At 37.0% G+C, this 26,050-nt stretch overlaps 1 protein-coding gene across 1 annotated transcript in view; it reads right to left on the bottom strand.

The window, feature by feature from the left end:
* Positions 1 to 26,050, bottom strand: part of cdh13 (cadherin 13, H-cadherin (heart)) — a 405,276-nt gene that overhangs the window by 262,382 nt on the left and 116,844 nt on the right. Inside the window, exon 3 of the mRNA XM_088614488.1 lies at positions 9,570 to 9,781. Within this exon, the coding sequence (XP_088470614.1) occupies positions 9,570 to 9,781 (212 nt within the window). The remainder of the gene's footprint in view (positions 1 to 9,569; positions 9,782 to 26,050) is intronic.

The following is a 26,050-nucleotide window of genomic DNA, read 5'->3' as shown; positions in this document are numbered from 1 at the left end:
TGTACCACAACACTGTAAAAATGTATATGTTGCCAAGAACTGTCACTCAAAAACAGGAGAACACGCCCAGGTTTTAACAATGGTAAATGAAATCAGTAATAGGGATAAAAGAAAAATTCACAGCCAGCTAACTTAAGTTTACAAATTTGAAAGCTTAATGCATTTCAACCAATAAATGTCAATATTTGGAAGCTTGGCATTATTAAACCTTAGAAGACAGATGTCTTTAGATGAGTTAAATAGACAACAAAGCATTTTAATGAATTTCCAATAATGATATACAGAACTGTTGCTTTTTTTTCTGAAAGGAGATTCTTTTGAATTGATTGTGAACTAATAAGTGTTCTTAATATGCAAAGCACTAGATTCATTTAAGAACTTCTGCTTTTGTTAGCTTGTGCGTATGTATTGTAATTCATTATTTTACATCATGGTATAAAACAAAACAAGGCTACATCATTAAAGCAGAAAAAGTTAATTGCACCTTTTTGTATTTGTAGTCTAGTATTGTATTTCATGTAAAAATAGTATTTGCACTTTTTTAGTGCATTTTTTTTTGCATTTTTTACCACATTTTCCACAGAATGGTTCCCATCATGTTTTTATGTCTGACAAAGATTATGGTTTTGAGAACACACTTGATAATTTCTTCCACGAGACATGAATGTTGCTTCATAAAACTGAAGTAGTAAAAAAAACTCACAACAACATAGGTGACAGCTGTTATAGATTTCGACAATATCTTTCATTAGACAGATATTGCTAATCTAGTCTCCTGCAAGTACATAGCTTTTGTTGGGTGTCCTGTGAAAAATAATATGCACATTTGTCTATCTGTCTATGTATGTGTCTATGTATGATGGACATGTGAATATTAATTAGTAATCAATGTTTCACAAGGCAGAAAAGCATAAACTTAACAGTGCATATTCCCATAATTCATTAAAACTGCCTGTGCTTGCTCTTAAAACACCATAAATCTGAGGTACACAAGGTATCCCTTGTAAGACATACACAGTATATTTGCCTGTTTCACTGGACAAAGTTAGCTATGCCTCACTCATGAATAATAGAGTGAGTATAGAGCAGTAATAGAAGTATTTTTAGGTAGTTCTGTTTAACACAGCTGTAAAACAGTGACCGGTAATATTCACATTCTAATTATCCACTGAATTTCTCATTTAAAACTGCCTGCTCATAAAACAAACTATAACCCTGAAAATTCCACTTGGATATTGACCATGAACATTACAATGCCTCTGAATACATCAGAGATCAATATTCAAACAAAGGTAGCGTTCTGCCACAGAGGTGGAGTACAACACTAAAATATAGGCTTGCTTGATGTCCAACTGTAAGATATTTTTTGTCCATTGCAAATGTTCTACACATACTATACTATAGAGCATGAAAGGAGTAAGCATACAGCTTACTGTACATGCACTAACACTGCACTAATAGAGGACAAAATGAGTCAGCACCTCCTGACTAATAACCAGTAAACTGTATTTTTCTTTCCTCTTTATATTCATTTCTAAATTTGCACACATTAAACATGTATACGATATACATTTTAAAATGCATTTCTTTCCTCACATACTATATACTATTTTAAACTTTTACTTTTAAACCTTGTTAAAATATATACAGTATTTGTAATAGATAAACAGTATAAGATCTCTTAGCCAAAATTCAGTTCCCCTAAACCACCTGGCAATTGAATCTGTGATTTACAGTAAGCAAACACATTAACAGTAATAGCAATTCGCACATTAAAACACAAGGCAATACAGCAGTTTCTGTAAAATAAAAAGAACATTCAAAACATACTGTAATTATGTACACTGTTAATACCAAATCAATTCATTGTGCTAAGGAAGGATATGTCACTCACACCTTCTGTAATCACTGTGAGCATTCTAGCACTATAATAGAATTTTCCTAAGTAAAATATGTTTTTCATAGCAGCAGAACAATTGTGGTCACCATATTAAAAAAGAATGCTACTCTGGAATCAGTCATCAGGGCAGCCAGATACTCTATATTCCCATGTGCAACAGATTTGTTCCGTGCCCAACAGGAACTAAGAGAATTACATCTTCTCAGTACAGTATGTAACAGAGAAGACAAGTACTCAAAATCCTCAAAGGCATCAAAAAATAAATCTGCTGGAGCTCCTCGGAAGCAGCAGTGAAACACAAAGCAGAGAACACGAGTGAAAACAAAGCGCAAGTGCAGTTCAGACTGTGAACAGGAGGCACTTCTTCATGTAAAGGGCTATGGCGGTCTGGAACAACGACCCAGCCAATGACCTGGTTTCTTCTGGAGGAAACTCTAGAATCAATTAGCTGCTGAACTAACTAGCAAAACCATTGGCTCCTCTCTTGAGGAATGAGGACTCCTCTCTTCTGTAACACTTTTTAAGTTTGTATTTTTTTCCAAGATTCTTAAGATGGAACTGAAGGATATAGATAAAACAGACTAAAGGTGAATTGCCCTGCAATCCTTTTATTAGAAATTGTTTCAGTTTAACCACCTAAGCATTTATGCCACCACACAACACTGCTGTATATCTATTGGTTTTCAATTCCCAAAACAAATAAAAGAAAACTGTCTCTTTTGAATTGTCCTCTTTTCTTGTGATCCACGTATGATCATTCTGCAATGCACGTTCTAATATGAAACATGTATACTGCATGCTGGATTCAAACAGATTAACATTTCATTACAAAGAAACAATTTAAATAATCACACAGGATATCTGGGGTTTGTGCAGCAAAACTGCCAGTTAGTGAGATCTGCTTATTAGTATTTTGCATCCCTACATCAACTGAAAGTCTTGATAAAACACTCCTGAACAGAGCCATTGACAGAGTGCTAAGTCTGCTTGTTAAAGCTTGTTTCAGGTTCTTCACAAATCAGCTCAATAGTGTAAAAGAAAATTAAGGTTATAATCTAGGGCTGTATGAGTAAGGAACGCATTGAGCTGATTTATGGACATAGCTAATAACGTTTTGGAGGCAGAAGTGTGCTGAAAGGCAATACACAACAAAGTGGATGAATATTAATCTTCGACATGAAGTTTAAAGAAATAGAATTAATAATGTCCAGTGGGCAGTCCAATGAAAAATTAATTTAACCAATTAATCTCGGTATGACAGATAACTTTTTCATACACATCTTACACATACCGTAACAAATAAACTCTAAATAAAAATAGAAAATATATTTTAAAATAAAAAAGCAATAAGGAATTATCCATAAAATAAATGGTATGCTCATAAAACCCCATTAAACCATTGTAATAACTTTTTTAGCACATATTTAATCAAATTACTGTACATCACACTTGCACAGTAGAATAATGTTCTACTGATGATGCTGTTTTTGACCAGTGTTTTTTTGTCTTTGCAAACTTGTTCAAGCTCTGTCGAGCTTTGGCCTTTTGCTTCGGGTCAAAGTCCTTCTAAAAAACATGACTTTTCATCAGTTTTACTGTAGATTAACAGTAGTTAAAACCAGGATATACAGTAGCCTCATAACATAACGCCATCATCGCCAAGTAATTCTGTGCATTTAGACCAAAACATTCCAATTTTGTTCCCAACTGGAGCTCTTTCAAAGACACCATTGGCCTCATGGTGGCATTCCTAACAATTTCCCTAGAAATGTGCCCATGATCTAGGCAGCTAGAGCTGCTTAATAATCGACCACCATGAACATATTCAGTGGCAGTGTCTTTGAAGTTTGTATACCCTTCTCCTGATCTGTGCCTTTCTACACATTTATCCATGAGTTGTTTTGAAAGCTTTTCAGTTTTCATGGTTGAGCTGTTGCTTGAAATTTACTGCCTTACAGAGACAGGAATATTTTTTTCCCATAGTCATGTGAACCATTATTATTTCTCACTGTCAGAGACCATTCAACTAATTGTGTGACTTATCAAAGTAATTGTGCTCACCTGAACTAATACAGACTTGCCACAGCATAGAGGGTGGATACAAATGCAATCAATATTATAGTCTTTCATTTTACACAGATATTAACTTCTTTCACCCATATAAATGTTCATGTTGTACATAAAAAATTCATGTCATACATTAAAACGGTCGTTACAAATAGGGAATTACAAAAATAGAAAATACTCAGCAAATCATAATTTCTAAATTGAAAAAAAAAACCAAGAATATATCCAAGCAGTTGGTATAGTTAGAGGCACCTGAGATCTTAGTTCTCTGGCCCAGCCCTGGCAAAGAAATAATAAATCAGAGACAAACTGAAACATTTATTAAGAATGACAATTCTTACACAAACTAAACAACACAGAATCCAACATACAAATAAGTGACCCAAAGGCCTTCACTCTGACCAACCAGAAAAAACCTAGACTGCTTCCTGGTATTCAAAAGTCCTATATAACACATAATGGGCCAACAAGAGATATACACTTCAATCCTAAATAAAACAGAATACAACTCAAGATTAATCTCTCTTCCTATTTAAAGATCCTGAAAACAGAATGGGGCCCTAACCCCCTATCCTAAAAAATACATCCACTAACCAGGAGAGAATGTGTTTAACCTGGGGATTCTTTATAAAAGAAATCAGTGTTTCCTAAAGTAACTAAAATCTCGCTAAAACAAACTTAAAATAATTAACTAAAATCCCAAAGTGAAGGTTTACTAGAGTAAGGATCTCTTGTCTGGCACTCACTTCTCCCTCTCTCTGCGCGTCTCCCCGCTCTTGGTTTCTGCCTTCCTGACTTTTTTATCCTGGATTTTCCACTGATGCAGACTCTGAATGTTCTACCAAGAAATTAATTCACAAAGGTAAGCCGGACAATTCCTTTTCATGTGTCCCAGAACCCCTACAGCTCAGCAGGCACCTCCACCTCCTTGCTTGGGACCAAATGACCATTATTTTCTAGATCCTGCACCTAGATCACCGATGAAGGCTCTTGGAAGTAAATGAGATTCAATAATGCTTGCTCACAGCTTTCGATCCGACCAACTCAGTTTCAGGATCCAATCACTGCGCGGTGCACCCCACCATCCAGGCCCCAGAAAGTTTCCGAAAAAAAAGTTCAGATAGAAAAAAAACACTCATCCTAAACCTGAATTGGGACACAATATCCAGGGCTGCGCATACAAATGGTCTAATTAGAGTGTGAATGCTAACCCTACCCCTACCTGGGTTGTCAACTGAGCATTTCCTCAATCTATATCAGACCCTCTCTGGCCATGGGTTTTAAACATTTTCCCCAAACCAAAAAGTATGAGTGGGGAACAATCAAGACACTGATCAAAGCTCTTGCAAGTAAATGAGAATCAAAAATGCTTGCTCAGAACTTTTGATGTGACCGACTCAGTAACTGATCGGGAAACAGTTACCACACGGTGCACCTTGCCATCCAGGCCACAGAGAGTTTCCGAAAAAAATATTTTCAGATAGGAGTAAAAAACCACTCCTCCTAAATCTGAATTGGGTCACAATATCCAGCTCTATGCTTAAAAATTGACTAATGAGAGTGTGAATGCTAACCCTAACCCTACCTGGGGCGTCCACTGAGCATTTCCGCGATCTGTATCTGAGCCTCTTTGGGCATCAGATTAAGACATGTTCCCCAAACCAAAAAGTATGAATGGGAAACAATCACAACCATTGATCAATGCCCTTGCATGTGAATGAGAATCAATAATGCTTGATGATAGGACAGGAGCACGAAACCACTCGTCCTGAACCTGAATTGGGTCCCAATATCCAGCACTAAGCTTAAAAATTGTCTAATAAGAGTATGAATGCTAACCCTAACCCTACCTGGGCTGTCAACTTAGCATTTCCACGATCTATATATTATAGAAATGATCCAATAGTAAAGGAAACAAATGACAAGAACCTGTGCTTCTTTGTCAAACTCCTAACAAAGATACAAAGGTGTGCTGAGTGTCAACATGAGGCTTTTGCCTTTGTCATGATCAGTAGAAGAGACATAATCATGTTTTAATTTTTAAGGTATGGGTTGACAAAATGAATCTCAAAGGTTCAATAGATACGCACAAAAATTCTCACAAAAATAACATTAGCTATCTCAGTCAAGTTGATACTGTATGTTACTGTCAGAAAATTTGTCCCTGATTTGGACACTAGACTTCACCAGCACAACAGCACATACAGTAGATCTCTTAAACCAGCAGTGGTAAAACTATTATATTGCCCGACACCAACATCATGGAAAATGATGCCAGACATCATGCAAAAGTGTCAGGTTTTCCCTTTGAAAAGACTATACTGGTAATGTTAGTTAAAGCCAATTACTGTGGTCATTTTGTATTGCCTAAAAGGATACGTTTTGATGGTACAGTACTGTCTTCTATCATAGTAATTCAACTACTGTGCCAATAAATTATATTTATGAATCAGGAAAAAAGCACAATGAGATGGTAATAGTCTTGACTCCCATGGTAAAAGAGACAGTAAGTTTTATGAATTACCCCCATAGAAGCTGAAAAAATAAATACTATGACAATTTAGCAACTTAGAATATTTCCAATCTGCAAAAGATATGCTAGAACATTAAATTATACAATGATGCAACTAAATGATAAAGTTACAAGTCTCATTAGAAGAAAAATAATTTTAAAGCCTTTAGGATACCCATTATATTAATGATGAAGAATAATTGTATGTGGTGAGGTAATGGAATCTCAATAATTGCACCAAGCTATCTTTTAATCATTTTAAATGCAGCTATAGCTTGGAGGAGGAAGCTACTATTTCATGACTGAACTATCAACGTAGTTCAAAGCAGAACGAGTTGCCAAGAAGAATTGATCTATTTCTCCACATTTGTCCTGTGTAGTGTGACAGTGCACGAGAGGCAGATGCAAAAGTGGATTTTTAATTTCTTAAGTTTATTTATTAAACAGCTTAAGATGACACCATGCAAACACATATGTCTGTCTATCATAAATTGTAGCCTTAAAGATTAGTCTTAACAATAAATGAACAAGTGCCTGCAGTACAAACCTAAAATAATAATGCCTTTTCCATTATGGCTCTAAGTTACAAACACTACGCTATTTCATAAACGTTACACAGATGTGAAACCAAAACAGTATCACTATTTCATTTGTTAACTGCTTGTACTTGAATCCAAAGATGTGAAATGTTTTGTGAAATAAAAATGTATACTGAAAATATGTGTATTACTATCATTCATTTCCCCCTACATACAAAACAGTTATTTAATATGCATTTTCACATTGAAAGCACTACACTGTATATATAGGAACCAAAATATGATTTAAATGTGAATGTCATCTCAAATATAAAAATGGCCCTGTGTTGTATATATATATACAGTAGAACATACAGTATGCATTATATAAAACTATATTATAATTAAAGAATATAATACATGTTGTAATGAGAACTACAGTAATCTATAATCAAATGACATTAAATGTCTTATGACCCCCTGACAGTTGCACATATTAATGATCAGACTACTTAGAAGACTAAAAATACCAACAGAACAGGATTCTCTTGTTACCAATGTAAAATGACTTACCTTACATTAGGACGATATGCCAAAATCTGCTGTATAAAATTTTACAATATTAATTACTGGACTGGTTCTGGTCCATCTAAGTGGGGAAATGCATCTTTTAAGGAAAAAAATATGAATGAACCGCTTGGAAAGACTATCTGTAACATTCCTTAGAGAATGGTAAGATCTGTCTTTGAGTCACAGGGCAACATCAATTGGTATCTGCCTTACAGGGAACATGACAGTGGTAATTACAGTACGTTAGACCTTACCTGTTTAACTTTGTTTTTTTATCATCATGGACTGACACAAAAGAAAATAGTCTACTACATCCAAGTCCACTGTGGACAGCAATTCTGCTGACAAATGGTTACACTGGTTTTTGAAGCCTGGAGCTTCACATAACTAGTGTGAAGAGATGGCACCTTGTTCGCCTGTTGTAGGCTGTACTGTACCACACAGGCTGAATGAATTCCCTCAACCCTGTAGCTGTCAAGAAACTGCAATAAACCATCTGATCTATACCTAGTTAACTGCATTAAGCACTGCAATGATGTAGACCAAGTTGTATTAAAGGTGTATCACATTGTAAGAGTACTCTACCCTAAAGCATAAAGCATCCTCCCCAGAAACTGCATCACTTTCTTTATTTTCCTCATTGACTTCTTACAGTATGTTCCCTTTATCATCAAAACTTTGCAATCATTCCCTCACTTTACTTACCTACAGTATCTCTTTATTTATGGAAGGGAATCAGCCACACTTCAGTATCAATAAGGTTCCAGTACCAATTTTCAGTTAACAGTCACAGAATTGTAGGTTCACTCATGATATCAATGCTTAGCTAGCCATTCTTTAACAGAGAACAGACATTATCTGTACTTACCCAAAGAATTATAAAGGCTAGAGTACTACCGTATATTTTCGAACAATTACTAGTATTACATTACCAGTGGCAGCCACAGTACCTGCATTTACTGTATAATGCATAGGCTTTCCTTGAGTAAAAATGTCTCTAATGAATTGTGCTGATGCTTATCACTGGTTTGGAGCATTAAACAGGTAATATGATATATGGCAAATACATACAACTAAAATGCATAAGGAAACCTAAGGATTGATTTTAATTAAATCCAATCATATTTCCACACTTTATGCAACTCTGTATGCCTTGATAGCTGTCCAAGCTCCTGAAATTTCAACTCATTTGTCTTTCATGTTTGTTGAACTGAACTCCACCATTCATTCAAAGCTAAAATTCATATTATTCCTGGTGGAGCTGAAGGTCTTGTGAAACCTGAGGCTCGGTAAACCAATAACAGCTGGAGTACAAATTGTAGATTTCAGTCCACAAACCAACTCACAGAAAAAAATATTTTAAACATGTCATTTTTAAATTCCAAATTCTACCGTAATGTTTTGACATGCACCTTTATACTTGCTACAGTACATCATAAACATGAAGGCCAATTCCACAAATATAAATTAATAGAAATAAAAAGACCATTCTTTCAATATCATGCTCGGACCAAAGATTCAGAAACACTCAGAAAGTATGCTTTCCCCTGCTTTGAGCACAGCAGGTTAGTTAATCTGACAGTAGGAAGTCCTGTATATGGAAAGCTAACACTGCATACCACGATTGCAGACAGTAAAGTCGACCCCTGGGGCACTTTCACCATTCAGCCCATAAACGTCTAAATGCTGACTTTTACATGCAATTCCTCATGTTTATAGGAAGTCGAAGATCAATGTCACCAATGTCTTTATCCCACAGGGAGTTATAGCTACTCAGTTTTCAGCTACAGCAAAGCTTATTTCATTACCATCAATGTTCATCCTTTACATTTTTCCGGGTTTGAGAAAAGTTTTTTTATGGATACAAAAATATTCTTGATGTGTTATTTAGCCGTCATGAAGTTTAAATAACAATGATTGTTCTGAAAGGCCAACCATTGATGTATTCGGCAACGGCGCATAAAACAGTTTTTGAAAAGACTGTACTTGACATGAATTCTACCTTCAAGCTCTGAGAAATTCTGTGCGGTGCCCCAATGACTTTGACCTCTGCCATATCATCGGCGTGAGCAGTTCGTCCGTGGATGAACAGAAACGATCCTGTGTCTGTGATGTCTCTGAGGGCCACCAGGGATCCATCTTGATCCACTGTGAGGTACGGATGCGAGACTTCAAACTTCACGTTTTCGTTCCCTGCGCAGTCATCAAAATGCACTAGAAGGAGAAATAAAACAGTCAAACAAACATAGGAAGCAGAGACCATTTTCAAAGAAGGAAGACTGAAAAAGAGCAGAAGCTGTAACCCAGCGTCAAAGTCCATCACAAGAATTCCAGAGACAGGTGTTTTCTTATGGGACAGATGCTGAACATCCTCAGACATATCTTATTTGCCACCAGTGTGAATTCTGGGGATAAGGTACCGATTTACCAGGTGATGTGTAAAATACTGAAATACTGCTTCGTGCAAAGACTACTGCAATGAAATCACTTAAACATTTTGCTGACCATGAAGTTTAAAAAGCCAATAAATTGGGTACAGAATTTTGAAAGTGATTTACGCAACAAGAGATTGTATATCCCTTTGAACTAAGAAAAGAGCATTATAGCCAGCTACAGTAACAATGAAATTTCAACACGTACAATTCAATATATGATCATATAAGATATTCAATACTATATAAGTCTTGTATCTTTGTTTTAAAACTGGTTTGTTTGCATGATGCTTGAAGTTAGCTGGCCTGTTCTAACAGCTATATCATTAAAACTGTGCACTGAACTGAGCAACACAAACAGGACCATGGGGAAATATCTTCATGCACAAAGATAGTGCAGAATAGAGGTGTTGTTAGTTGGTTTCATGTGACCACTATCTATGCTCATGATGGTTTAGAATTGTAAAGAAGGCTTGAACAAAATCAGTGTCCATCTTATTTTAATCAGAATTCTTTATAAGCACCCATAACTGACTCTATAGAAGAATACGTCACTTTGTATATAACCTATAACATGATCTATCTTATTGTACTTGGAGACGATGAATACTATCTGCAATATAAAACTACAAAATATTGTTGTTTTTGCAACATATTCAACAGCTCTTAGTTTTTGACTTTCTGAATGAGCGGTGATTGGATTTTATATATTGGAGTTATAACCTTATTAATGTAGACTCTATGAGTGCAACAGCACCTATTCCCGGCACCTGGGTAACCCAGAAGGTACAATCACGTGCAAAGTGTATTCTGAGTCAGTGGCATTACAGGCAAAAGATTGGGATAATTTGAAATTCTGACCTATGCCGAGGGTCATTAGGGAGATCAAAATTGTTATCTTCAATTCCAAGAATGAAGAGGAAAATGGAATAAGTGTGCATGTGCGTGTGTGGAGGAGTGCTTACTAATATAACTCTAAACGCATGACCTCTGTTGATACAGAGCAAAGTAAGGCTGAGAAATGGAGAAAAGTCCATCACCAGAGATCAATAGCTTCAAAAACTCCAGTGATTAGCTGTGCAGATGAAAATAGGACATCAGACAAAGAGCCTGGAGGCTACAGATCTGCCTTCAACCCTCCAGGCTGAAGGATGACATGCAGTGGTACTGTACTGAAGATATCTAAGTTGAGTAGTCCCAAAAAGAGATGCCTCTATGTTTTTTTCTCTTTTGCTCTCTGACAGAAAATGGGTGCATCCTTTCTTGTTTGATATTTATCTACCTTGCACCGCTGTCTTAAATCTTTTCATTATGCTACAAATAGTCAACAGTGCACAGAATGGAGGTGGACATCAAACAAGATTTTCTTTTAAGACAAGTATCAAAATAAGCAAGAAAAATGTCTTTGACTGATGGGACTGTCTCTAGAATGACTTTCACAGCCGTAAAACTATTTCTCAGGTGTCCAGGTCAAATGAGTGAGGAAAGCAAGAATACTGTCAATCCTTAAACAGGCACATTTTAGAAGAACAATTATTAATTCTGTATGACAACAGGGAAAGTCTGCAATGTCTCGTACACTAAAACAGGGCACTGGAAAAGGAAAGTGGCTTTGTTGAGAAAGTAAAAAAATTCAAAATGGCAGATTCTTGTCATTGTTGCCTTTTCATCTACTTATTGTTGTCCTGCTCAGATTCCCCTGTTGTATAAGTAACCATTCTAGGAGATGTCTTTTTTCAACTCCATTAAACCTTTCATGCCTAAAAGTCAACAATGGTGGACCAAGCAAAACAGAGGTTGAGCCCAATTCAATTTTATTGCCAGCCATCCTTCATTTAAACCCGTAGCACCAGAAAGGAAAACCCCATCCCCTAGTTCCGCTCCACCATGTACTGTACATGTCAACGAAGCTAGAAGTTACAGAATACAAATAAGACATTTATCCGGCATCCTGAACACGCGAGTTCAGGAATGCGGTACATTATGTAAAATAAAAGTGACAGTACAATGGTTAGTGCTGCTGCTTGGGTTTGCATGTTCCCAAGCATCCATGTGGGTTTTTTTCTTAGCTACTCCAGTTTCCTCCTACAGTCCAGAGAGGTGGTGTCCAGGTTCACTAACATCTCTAAATGGCTTGTGTGTGAGCAACGGACTAGTATACAGCACTATCCGGGGAGTAGCTGCACTTGAGCCCGGTACCTTGCCTGATTAGCTTCCATCTCACCACCACCTTATAAGGATAAAGTTGCAAAACAGGGGGTCATTTGACAATGGAGTTTACTGGTTAAAAAATCAACAGAATATAGAAGACCTGGATATACGTAATAACCTATTTCACTAACCTTATCAACCACATTTAAGAGGAGCTTCCAATAATTGCAACTTGGAGAAGACACATTCTTCCTCCTCCGAGTTAATTTCATGATACAATCCAGTAACACCAAGTCCTTACTCGTAGCCCAGTCTTAAGCAAAACAGGCACTACTACTCTGATACTAAAGTAGACAGAAGTTGTGTTGAGAAACTAACCATTAAAGCACAAAAACTAATCTAAGAAATATTGGAAATCTAATAAGTAACAGATCTTGAATATGTATTTATGGAGATCTTTCCCAATCTTATTCCCAAAGTGTTCTCCATCTCACTTTGCATCTGCTAAGCTGACACACACTGTACACTCAGTACACAATGAAACACTGAGAATGAATGGCAATACACATACCATCTCTGCAGAAATTAAATGTGATGTGGAGGAAATATGAAGTCTTTGTTTTGTTTTTCATATTTAATAAGTGCAAAATTGATTGCCCATTTAAGCATTCGTGAAAAATGCCAGAATGAGAATCCTGGCGCTTCTCTATTTATCATCTGAGCAAACCTGATGACAGCTCCCATCATTCCCCACACGGCCTTGAAAACTGGTTTGAACTGGTTAGGAAGAGGAAGGATGTCAGTCGATCTTCCATCATTCCCCCTTTAGTCAGAGAAAAGTCCAGCCTAGGGGACCTGACCCATGAAGATTTGCAGGTTGTTTACATAAAAAATGATTCTAATCAGTATGCTTTTTCATCCTAATAAAGGGAGCTCAACAGCATCTTTTTATGTTTTATTTAAAGGGTTCATGTACCTTTGACTATATTATTGAATGCAGTTACTTACCTGTCTGGATCCACAAATGATTTGATATGATAAGCTCATTTTCAATATGTCCTGTGGGCAATCTTGAATGATTTATTACAGTAAACATGTGCCTGTCAATCTGGAGAACTGTCAGAACATGTACTGTATATGAACCTTTTAAAACATTATGGGTAGGAAAGGAGCAAAGGCTATGCTTTAAGTTCATGAACCAAGCAGGTGTATTTATATTAATAAGGACGGTGCTTAGTTCACGTGTTAAATCCTTTTTGCTGTTTTCTCCTGCTTCCACATCCTACAGGTCACTCATAAATCTGTTCCAAAGCTCTACCCCATTGGTACTGTACAAATGTTTTCCATTTCCTTGCTCAGTAATTTAAACTCATTCAGATTCTCAACGCACTCATCATCTTTTTTTTTTATCTTTGCACTATATTAACATTTCAAAAATATATTTCATTCAAATGTTTATAAATGGCATTTACAAACACTGATGTGTTACCACAAGGTTTAAGTTCAGAGAACTAAAAGACTGTAACTCTCAAGTATTGTACTAGTTAAAAACATTTGCCTTTCATGATTAAATCACAAATAGAAAAATAAAAAAATCTCCTAGCATCTTGGTTCCGAAACACAGGACGAATAAGCAACAATGTAATTTCCTATCAGAGTTAACATTGTAACTGTTTGGAGTGGCATCATTTAGTAAGAAACGCACATGGTGAAGGACAATTTTTTGCATTTCAAAGGTAGCAACCTTTGAAACCGGAAACATCAGCTCATCTTAAAGAAGAAAAGCCAGTTGCAACTCATGCCACAAAGCAACATTTAAAGATAAGCTTGTTCTTTCATGTGCAATATCTTTTATCTTTCTGTGTGAAAGTCTTTATTTACTGCCATGCGTGACCTACAGCACAGACTCCCCAAGATACAGTATCACTTCATAACTGAGACTTATCCACAAACATCTTGTTTTCATGGCTTATCTAGTTTTACCATTCAGTACGCAAGATGGCACCAAATTATGGTACTGCCAATAATCTTTTGTGTGTTTGAGAAAGACACAATATTTTACCACAGGTGTTTTGTTCTTGTAGAAAGGCGAACTTTAAGCAGAGGATTCCATTATGTAAGCACTAACAGAGTTAAATCCACAGAAAACAACGGCAGATCGGTTTCAAAGGAGCTTTAATTAGGACAGTGGTCATAGCTCTAAGGTGTTAGGTGTTTGCATCCTATGTCCCAGCTTGGCTGGGTTGGAGCTGGTCTGTCACTACTTGGAAAACAGAGATAAAATATCCTACTGATTTCAGCCAACCAAAGTCATTTGAACTTATTATTGTTATTTTTGTTATTTTGTTTTGTTAGTTTTGTTACTAATACTAGTGCTATTTCTAAGCTTTGCATTTGTAAATTTGCATTAAAGTCCAGCAGTCGTTTAATTAAATTATAAAATGGCACGGCATAATACAATTTATCATGCTAAAAAATGTCATATAAAGATGAAAAAAGGAGCAGCTTTCTAAGCTTCACTTCACAAATCTTTATGGATGGAATGACCTTTACTAATTTCTCTGCACCAGCTCACACATTGACAAAGCAAGTAAATCTTAGACCATTCTCAAGTCCTTGTCAAGGATGTCTACGTCCTGCCAGATTTGCACTGCATCTGCTCCAACTCATCAGCATCCCCTTCTGAGCTACAGAGTCCTGGACTACAGAACCTAAACTGAATAAAATCCATATGGGGGCTGTAGTGCACCGAGATGAACACTTTTACCATCCGAACCGCTGGCAGTTCAGGAAGAAATTGTCCCCAGGGTGCAGAAAACTGCCTGCTATTGATTTATTATGAGGAACTTGCTAGCTGTGTTTTCCATTCTGTATACAGTAATCACATTTTTGATTATATAAGCAGGACGGAGAACTTTACTGCCCACACTTTATGGAAAAGAGGGTACCACAAAGCCACAGTGTACGTCATTTTACTTGAAATAAACAACCATAAACCTGCAACCTCAACAGTACTGAGTCTTGTAAAAGGCCTCGTTAAGAATCAGCATGCAGAAACATTACAGACAGCTATTACTTTGACAAATTCCTGTGTCCCACTGCTCTTTTCTCTTAACCTCAAATCCTTCATGTACACTTAAAGAAATTATATGTCCTCATTTCTATTTCAGGACACATACTCTATCAAAAATAATAAATTATTCAATTGAGTCCAATCTTGTGCTTGAAAGCATTACATCTGTCTCAAGAGCAAACCTGCTTGGTTCATACTATTTGAACCATGTAAAGAACTTTTGCATTCCTTTCTCTCCAGACAATAAACAGTACGGTAACAACAATACATCCATGTTTACTAATGTCTCACTTATTGCAAGTAAAAGAAAAATGTATTTTTTAAAAATAATGGTAGAATGACTGGAACCACACAGTTCGTAACATAATAAAGCTGTAATTCACATTAAAGATTTAGTGTACAGTACAGCACGTTATTTTACAAACAATAAAATAAGCCTAAACAGTGACATCAAGAGCAACCCCCCAAAAAATCATCAAAAGCTTACACTCTTCATAACATTTCAGAACTTTTGTTTATTTTTCCTAAACACAATAAAATCCAAGACAAAAATAAAAACAACCATTCTCCACTCCACTCCAACTCCCTCTCGGTGGCATTCTCCACGTTTCTTAACCTAAAGACCAGAACAGAGACTGGAATCTCCAAGCCCTTGACTGCATCAGCAGCACAACCAGCCTCTATCCTCCCCTCACTGGCAGAACAGATCCCATCAAAAGTCCTGTATAAAAAACACCAAGACCGGCCAGGGTGCAGTGCTGCCTGGAGAGAACATACCGCGTCTCACGAGGAGGGCCAACAACTTTTTAGCTGCAGCCAGACCCATTTCTGCCTCTGTGTAAACCCAGATTAGAGTCCTCTTCATACGTTTCTGAAACCTTGCAGCAGATTAAGAATTGATTCTTGTTTAAAGTCAAACCAGGTTTGATACCCATCCCCTCACCCAGTACATGATGTGTAATGCCCAAAACTGGAGTAAGGCTATAGGTGCCTGTGTTATAGTCAAAGGAAACCCAGTGTTACCTAAGAATTTCTACAGCAGATTATATCAAAAACATACTAGGAATGTTTTTGTTTTTTTCGGGAAGATGGCAAATAAAATCAATTCAATTTGAAACCGTGACAGATATAGTTCACGGCGTAGCTGTAAACACCGGAAGGAAGTCATGAAAGCACGCATTTTGATGAAGAAATTAAATATTATGTATAGTTTTGTATTTTTCACCAATCAGCAAATGATTTTCCAGATACACACCAAAATCAATAAGACCAGGAAAGGTATTTGACATCCTTATCACACCCAGCAGAGAATGATGCATTCTTCAGCAAATTTTGTCACTCTTACATTTTTGCTTTTGCGACACCCTATAATACCAACTGTTTTTTTTATATATATACAGTAACACACAAATCTGCACGCTTACTGTAAATGATACAGTACACGTAACAAATAAAACGTTTTGCGCTGTGATTCCTTTGGCGGCAGTCAAAAAAGAAAAGATCAGAGAGCAGACACTGCTGTGAACAGCCTCATTAGGGTGATCCAATGCAGTGGTGAGGAGTGCAGGCGTCCCTCTGACATGTTGGCCTTTTCACATCAGCTGAGCCCTTTGATTGCACCGCATGAAGGGAAAGACTTTGGAGCAATCCACAAAGGTACTGCCTCAGGGCCAAGTAAACTGTGTCAATCAAGCACGTCTGTAATGAGCACCAAATATCTTTTTTATTATTATTCCAGCAGTGGGAGGAATGTCAGATCAATAAAGATTTTTTTTCCTTCACTTGTGTTAACGAGGGGGAGAAGAGTAGGAGATGTATCAAGAAGTATTAATGAATTCTGCCATAATTAACACTGCCTGGTTGCTTCAGTGATAAGGATGACTTAAGCCACCGATACCACAGGGACCTGGAAACTTGAAACAAGAGTGTTTTAGGGGCAGTGCTCTAAATTTCGAAAGATAAACCTGGGGAGGTTTGCAAACTAACACCAACAATCCTTAGAAATGGCGCATAAAATAGGTATGAAGGCGAATTTTAGATTGGTGCAAAATATGAGACCACTTTTATTCCTTGGGAAACTAGGTGCTTCTGCATGTAAATTAAATCAGCAACACAGGTTTAAGCAAACACACAGTCTTGACTGGCACTAAAGTGATGATCTACAGTACATGTATGGGCAGTATTTAAGATCTTACTAAGCAGCACTTACATAACGAAATGCTATAACATTTTAAAGATTAACAAAAGCTGAAACTCGAAGCAAAAATTGGTTGTAATGAGATTTCTCTTTCCCCCATTTTTCCGCTGTGCAATGATGTGTGAATCATGCAAACTTTGAAGCGTGTCGGTTTCAGAGAGACATTAGATCACAGTCACCCTCTGGGCATCTAAGTAGCACTTAAGCAATTTGACGGCAACTTTATGGTTAGAGTGAAGAGGAAGGTTCAGGTTAAAGCTCCAGTTCAATGTTGTGTTTATGCTCATGCTAAGATGCGTTTGCTAAAATGCATGATTTCAGAACGTGTGAAAGGGTTTTTCTTTTGTGATTATTTCAAATGTGTCGTTTAGGAATGCAGTGACTCTTAAAACAAGTCTAATATTAGACATTGTGAATGCATTACTCAATCATATTGCAATGACATGCTAATGCTGTCATTCTGGAATTTTCGTAAGAGTAGATTTTACCAGCAGTGTTGAAAGGAGTTCATGACAAAAAGATACCTGCTTCTGACCTGATGATTCTTTCAGTTTTATTGATACCATTAAACATGCATTTATGCCTTTGCATGGACTTTGATCTGTTCCTCTTCCTCTTAATAACTTGAATTTTCTATAAGCATCATAGTAAATACCAGTTTCTATTCAACTGAACTATCAGTTAAATTATATATAGTTAAAGCAAAAAAATACAATAAGGTCTGTGCCACATTCACAAATAAAAAGGACTTTTTCAACATATTGCATGAATTCATATTGTCATCCTCTATAGGGAAAGTCTGATATTCAAAGACATTAATATTCTTTTCTTCCAGACTATATCAAACTCTGTTGTGAGAAAATAAAGATATAATCCACAAAAACACACACTATTCAAGAAAAGGAGTCAAACCTTTTTGATCTTTTCTTATTCTGTGAGCTTTATTTCAAGATTAAAGTCATCCTCCCTCAAAGTACTGCAGGGTATACAGTAGTTTGTCATTTCTATTTTATTTTTTGAACATTTACATTTCTTTTCAAAACTCAGTAGATAGTGGGAAAATTCCAAGGCAATTATTTTCTGCAAACTGTACTCTACTCATGCTATCCGAATAAGTCATGACTGACATGAATTTAAACCACTTGATCCGTGAACAAGACATCAAACGATCAATTCTCAGGGGTGTTTCAACCAGTCAGGGCAGGTGGACCTCTTATGATCAGAACATCACGGGCTCAAGCCTGGTTCATGTCACTAGCTGACTGTGACTGGCGTTCCCTAGGCAACGGTGCACAACTGGCGGAGAGCCACCAAGGGCAGGGTGGGATAAGTCAGCCAGGGTTCTTCTGGCTCCTAGGCAACATGGCAACCCCTTTGGCTTCCTGGATGCTTGGAGTCTCGCAGTGCTGTTGGGGAGGCACACGCCTCTCTTCAGTCAGTACTGGACCTGCCATAGGGGGCTGCATAGCCTGAGCCACGGTCACTGCAGAAGTCAGCTTCCTCAATTCCTCAATTCCCCCCACATGCGCTGGGAGGTTCAAAGCCAAGAGCCGAGACGCAATTGAAAAAGAAGCCATTCGTGTGGGGTACGTAAAAAATAACTGCCGGTTCTAAAATAAAGATACAACAAATTCTTAGTACAGAAGGCAAAGCGTAACACTCGCAATGAATCGTGATGGAGATCTTACTTCAGCAAGGAGAGAACATGTCTTGACTTCTAGACCGATTTCAATTAATGTCTTGTACTGTACTTTCAGTCCTCCCAGAGAGAGAATCAGTTAATGTGCCATTGACATGTGCCAGTTACCAGTCCAGAAACCTTGATGATTTATGGTGCTTTAAAGCAGAGCTGGTGACCATTTGTGCACCTGACAGAAAAGGTGCTTCTCTATTGCTGAAGGTAGCAGCAACCCTACTGAAAATTAACCGAAGTGCTCTGCCTATCACAATATACAAGGAAGTGGGTGATTAAAGCACATTTCTGAGAAATGTTTCTGAGAACAGCTTAGAAAATCCCAGACTTTTTTCTTGATTCTGATTTATTACTTTTCTCTGTTCTGAAAGTTGATTTTCCTTTGTTTCAAACATCCTCAACCGGTGTTCAGGAGTACACAAAAGAAGGAACTGCTTCACGCCGTAATGATGCATGGATGTTTAGATTTTGAAGCCATACTTTAGCTTCTTAAACTCTACTCAGTGACAACATTAAAAAAATCTTTAAACAGTATATAAAGTACAGTACATAATAATATTCTACAGCAAAATTCTGAAACTATTTTTAAAATGAGGTGCTACTACTTTTTCCATGGAACAGGTATAACCTTCTCATTTTTATTCTGTTTGCCTTTATTCAGCTTTATGTTTTGAAAATCAATCTAGATTTGTATGTTATCTGTCTTTAGACCATTGTGCTAAAATTAAAACCCCTAAAGGAACTGCTATACACAAGAAAGGTGAAATGGTAATTAAATACATAAATTCATTAATCATTCTTCAGAAGAGGTGGTGGATAACAGCAAAGTTACAAACTTTAATAACTGAAAACGATATAATGCAGTATGAGATTTATGAAATTGATTAACTTTTCCATGCAGGCCACATGCTTTTAAAAGTAAAATACGACAGAAAAATTAGACTCTTCATTACATATCACACTTAAACTCCTAATTTTAAGAATGAGTAAACTGTGGATTCAAATTCTAGGTACTGCCAACTCATTTTTACTCAATAAAATACCTTCAATAAAAGGTATAAGATACAATAAAATAAAATAAAATACCTTCAATAAAAGGCCAGGTATTGTATGAAGGGATACAAATAGGAGTTGTTTTGCGAAAACAAGCAACTAAGAATATCTGTAATACCATCCAGTTTCACTGACAGAAAACATCTTAGTTCAGCAAAATGACCCAGGGTGGAGAGCAGCACAGCAGCAACACTGATTAGTACGGCTGTCTCCCACCACGGAGGTCCTGGGTTCAGATCCTGGGCTGCTATCTGTGTGGAGTTTGTATGTTTTTATGGAACCTTTGTGTGGAGTTTCAAGCTGTGAATGTCTGCTCTAGAGGAAAGGCAACAGTGCAGTGAAGATGGGTGACCAGCTCACTGTTTCCAAGGCCTGCCTGTTTCTTTCAGGTTATCAGTTTCCACCCAGCTCACAGGCCGTCTAATGAAGGTCTTCTGCTTGGAGCTATTGGCTGAACCCCTTTTCCACTGTGGCTTCATTAGCTGAAACTTGCTTGTGAAACCAGGCAATAACAATCCTTAGCGACAATGTGTAATTTGCATAAAGCCTTTGCATTAAATATTCATTTTTTTGTGATCCAAACTAATCATTGACAGAATAAATGATGTCCCACACTACTTTGGAATTAATATTCTGATGCACCAATGAAAACTCAACAGTCTACACTTTACATCAATATCTCGTTGGCTACATAATGTTATTTACATTTTAAATAGTGCACAGATACTGTATCTTGGTTGATTGAGTATTATTGTTCCGTGGTATAATAAAACACTGAGTTTATGGCATATAATTTAATAAAACTGCCAACAGTCAGTGCTTTTTGAAAAAATGAACATCTTTCTACGAATCCTGTGCCCAATACATTTGTAGAAACACATGAACAAACATTAGAAAAAAACTGTCTAACGTCATTGGAGTGTGCTGATACAGTATACAGTAATTCTAAATCTATGAAACTTTTGTTTAATTTCATACTTTTCTTACTCCCTAGACATACCCTGGGCGCTTCAAATTATACAATTTTAGGATGGAAAGAATTAACATCAGAGCTTCAGACTTCAGAATTTGTGTAAACATCTAATTTGACCTGTCAAGACAGATCTACTAAGCTTTGTGCCACATGCAAGGAGTTTTCCATCCATTCCTGAAGCCAATTAAGATCATTTTTGCCAGAACGGTGGATAAACAGTCTTAAACGATAATCCAAAATTTTCTGCTTGTCTAAAGTACATGGATACATACTGTAGATTTATATACGGTATAGAAAGTTAATATCACAGGAAACTTTCTTACAAGTGTAAACCTAAATGTAGACAAAGAAGGTTTGCATAACATTGCTACTTGGCATCTTTTGACGACATACAGTTGTTTGCCTCTTTGCCTATGTCTGTTCTTACTCCTTAATGACAGGTCTTGCTTAGTTTCTTGATTATTTTTAATTCAAAATAATTTAATTCAAATGTTCAATTAGTGTGCATCCCATCCAGGTATCCTGCCCTGTGCCCATTGCTTGCTGGGAGAGCCTCTGGCTCCCCCGGGATGTTGAATTGGATTAAGCGGTTAGGAAATGCATGGATATTCAATTTGTGTACATTGTCCTGCTGTACAACACAGTGCAGAGGTTACAGTTACTTGTGAGTTTCTTCGTTTGCAAACAAAATCTGAATACACTGGTCAAGACTTATGACATATGATTCCCATACTGTTAGGTGGAGACGAAATTGCAATTCAGAAAAGAACAAGCACAATGGAGCACACACCAGAGGAATTACAAGGGTCTTCCTACAGTAGGTAATGAATAAGTTAATAATGGAAATAACTGTGGGGTGGATGTGTGAGGAAAATCCACAGGGTTTCTTTGTTACTTAGCTTTCCGCTGAAGGGACACTGTGCATCTATAAACAAAACATCCCTGTACTCCCAAAATAGCTGTCAAGATGAAGAGGTTTATAAAGCAAAACAAACAAGTTTATGAGATGCATTATGTAGAGTACTTTGGAGTCAAGTTATACAACTCTAGTTTATAAAATAACAGAATACGCCAGGCGTGCTTACTTCTCAATTCATTGCCCAGGCTCTCTCCTGTAATCACTGGCTGAAGCAAGTTTATTAGTGTTCCCAAAGACACAGTACTTTATTGGCATTCTGAGTCTGCCTCGCAAAGCATTAGCCTCCCAATAAGAGCACCGCAGTCATCTGTTAAACCCGCACATGCTAATGTTTAATGCATACCGCAAACTCCATCAAGGTCTCTCTGCAGCTTGTGATCGCCTTTCTGAGAAGCCGAGAAGCTTGAATTCTTTTTTAACATGTTTCGGTGAATGACAGGGTGAGTTATCATGCCAGAATCAGTATTTACCACATTAGTGCTTCTTGTAAGGCAAACAAAACAGCCCATTTTCAGCCTGGTGCTGACTCCAAAATGAAAATCGCATTAGATTTTGTTTTGGATTGGCCCACTCTGTTGCCCAGCACAGTCTGTGTGGTACACATAGAAAGAGAACAGATAGAGGGCACAGAAGGGCTCTAGTCTAGACATTAGATTTTGCACACTCTGATGCTCCGTCTCATCACTCAATTATCCACAAACTCCAATTATTTTAAGCCGCGTCACAATGCTCTTGGAAAACTCAAAACTAATGCAGCTGTTGAAAAGGGGTAGCATGTTTTATACCTGATTGTTTGTGCCTTTTCAGAAATAAAGACAGAGAAAGGGTTTCAAAACTGTTGCTATGTCCCACAGCACTGAGAACGTGCAGGCATTGAAGGATTGATCATTAAATCCGAGCCCTTTTTGGAAGTGCGGCTGATATGTGAAAGGAAAACAAAACAAATGTCAACCAAACATGTCCAAGAAGAGATTAATCTGTGAAAAAAAAGCAGTGGCTCACTTTCAAATGAATTCTTCACTGATGACTTGGCTCGAATCAATTGTTACTTTCTTGAAAGAGAGAGACAAACATGGCACAATGCATGCATTTTTTTTTAAACGTCGAGGTTTAAAAAGGTGTTCCTTAAAGGTCCTGCTCTTTTTTTTTCTTATTTCTGACACCTGATCTGGCACCACCCTTTCCATTTTTTAAATTTGGACAAATTCTGCATATGCTTTTAGTTTTAATTTAGAGATTCTTCACCAAATTAGTGCTCATGAAAAGTGAGATGGCGGTATTTACAAGTCAAGAACAACAAAAGAAATAGTGACAGCTTCCTGTAACAGCTCTAAAAAATTCTGACAGTAAACCATTTCTTCTCTGACAGTTTCATACAAAGACACAGAGAAGTAATTTGAAACGATTTCATTCCATTGATAATATGACCTGCATTTAAGCATATTACCAAGTATCTATCAAGTAAGTGGAAGCAATTATAAAAAATATAAATAATTCTCCTGTCAATGAGTATTCACATAATAGTAAGCCAGGTTTACCTTTAAAGAAGTCTGTGAATATCATTTTAAAAAGTCTCATGAAGTAAACAACCTTGTGGAAGTTTCTTACACAGCAAATCTTACTATTAATCTTTTACATGAAAAAAGTTCCCAAAATTTCAATATCATTATAAAGGTCTAGTATAATTTAGTTGAGAGAACCATTTTTTCCACAACTATAGGTGAACTTCAGCTTTACAACTGATCATGATCACATCCCTCTGTGTTTTAAAGAGGTCTGGGGTGCCAGTTTTGGGTGGATGATATAAAAATAAGCCATTCTTTATTCTGGAACGAAACTAGCTGACCTGGAATGTAAAAGAAAGAGAAGAAAACAGAAAAGAGGTCCTCTGAAAACTGAGCCACCCACAGGAAATGCTCATATATAATGGCATGAGAACAAATCTAGTGGAAAGAAAATTAAACTCATTCACTGCGTGCCTCAATTAAAACACAATTTTAGAACAATGTTCTTTTGGGTCATGATTCAACAGTGTGGAACACATAATAGCTGACATCATAATAACCCCATCTCCCCCCCAAAAAAAAACACCTGCCTTTAAAAATAATGTAGGCTTCACTGCTTTCCTAGGAAACTCTTAACTAGATATTTTTTCAAGTTGTGATTCATTCGATTGCGCTGTCATTCCTCACTCAGCTAGCGATAAATCTGTGATAGAAGTCTCACTGAAGTGTGAGAAGTATGAGTTAGCCTACTGTAACTCACGTAGGTGAAGCATCCCATATTTAAAACATCAGTTGTCCAATGTTTCATTAATACATCAGCCTAGCATTCTAGATTATCATTCCTACCAAATGCCTCACCATGTTCCTTGGGGTAAATTACTTTAAAATGCCCCATCGTGAAGTTATCAAAATATTACGCTATTATACTGCACATATCAAGATGTGTTTCACTATGGATTAAAGGGCAGAAATGCAGTAAAAGTGTAGCTACAAGCTCACTGTGGGGATTAATATCCATCTGCATTCCCGGTCAAGGCTCAGACCCTGTATCCAGGTGGCAGCTTACATTCATGGCTGTCAGTACCTTCCCTAAATCGTAAATGACTTCCTGACTATTGTCCATACTGCATGGTGAACTGCAGCATTGCAAACTAGAGACTCTAGTATTGTATTGACCTCTACATTAACAGTAACTGGTTTGTATTACAAGGTCTGATCACACATACTGTACTATATATCCTGTATAGGATATACATTATTGAGGATTTAATTTTGCTTGGAGTATAAATCCTTTCATCATGCAAACTGGAGTTGGAGGTGGAGTTAAGGTGAAATATCTTGTATTCTATAAGACACAATGTTTAGACATTTTGCGAACTCAGATACATTTAGTGAATGTAAGTATGCATTTCCCATATACTGTAGATCATACACAGAGTTTTGTCAGGGCGGTGTTTTGCTGTATTCAGTAGATGAGGTGTCGCTAGAGAATGAATCATTCATTTGCAAGTAGGCTAAAGATGCAACACAGTGCCGCAACACAAACAACTTTGATTTCTTAAAAGAGGCTGGAGTCACTTCTCTTGCAAATTCAAGATCAAATCTATAGCTAAGAAAGCAAAATGCTTCATGTTTTTTAAGTAAGGGGAAACTCCTGCACTGATCCTACAGCAGAAATGCTTCTTTAATTCTAATGTAATGTTGCCTGTGACTGGAAAGGCAGCTGGGGTCCTGGGGTACAGGTTACAATCAAATAATGAACATTTCAGACCTTTTAAAAATCAGAGCATTCAATCATTCTGTTTCCACTTTTCCATGTCATTCAAATATGAATTAACCTATGAGGAAGAGATGATAGAGACTGGACTTTGAAATGTGTAAATGCAGGCTCTATATTTCTTCACAGTTGGATTTCTGGTTTTCCCTCCTTCGATAATGCTTTAAGCCAAGTGCACACACATCAAGGCCCACTATACTTCATACAGTACATTGTAAATGTCACTGAAGTAACTGATACAGAGGACTAGCGCCTTGAAATATTGATTGTTACTACTGTACATTGGCTAAAAGAAAGGTTTCTGACACACCTTGTGTGTAAAGATTTCTGACAAATTATGTTGTTTTTTTATATATATTTTCCCACCTCTGATCCACTTTGAACATGATGAATTTCTTTCCAGGAAAAATGCCTCTGCAACGAATTTATCGGCTGTGCACTCTGACCATTTCATTTACAACCAATAAAGATTGAATTCTGATGAAGTGAGGGGGATCTAGGTTATCGGATGAGGTTTCAGATATAACATATATCTCATAACCTGTGACACCGGGAGGCTCTTTTAATTTCAGTAAGATGCTTTCTGCCAAGAACATAGAGACATTTCTTGCATGCAAAGTGCAAACTATGGCTGGATAAAATAATCTCTAATCATTCAATTCAAATATAAGAGCTTTTTCATTATCAGATAATTTATATAGTTTAAACAC

This window comes from Lepisosteus platostomus, chromosome 20, assembly GCF_059453375.1.
Source record: "Lepisosteus platostomus isolate fLepPlt1 chromosome 20, fLepPlt1.hap1, whole genome shotgun sequence".
Lineage (NCBI taxonomy): Eukaryota > Metazoa > Chordata > Actinopteri > Semionotiformes > Lepisosteidae > Lepisosteus > Lepisosteus platostomus.
Note: the sequence above shows the minus strand (reverse complement) of the source record. Positions and strands in the feature narration are given on the sequence as shown.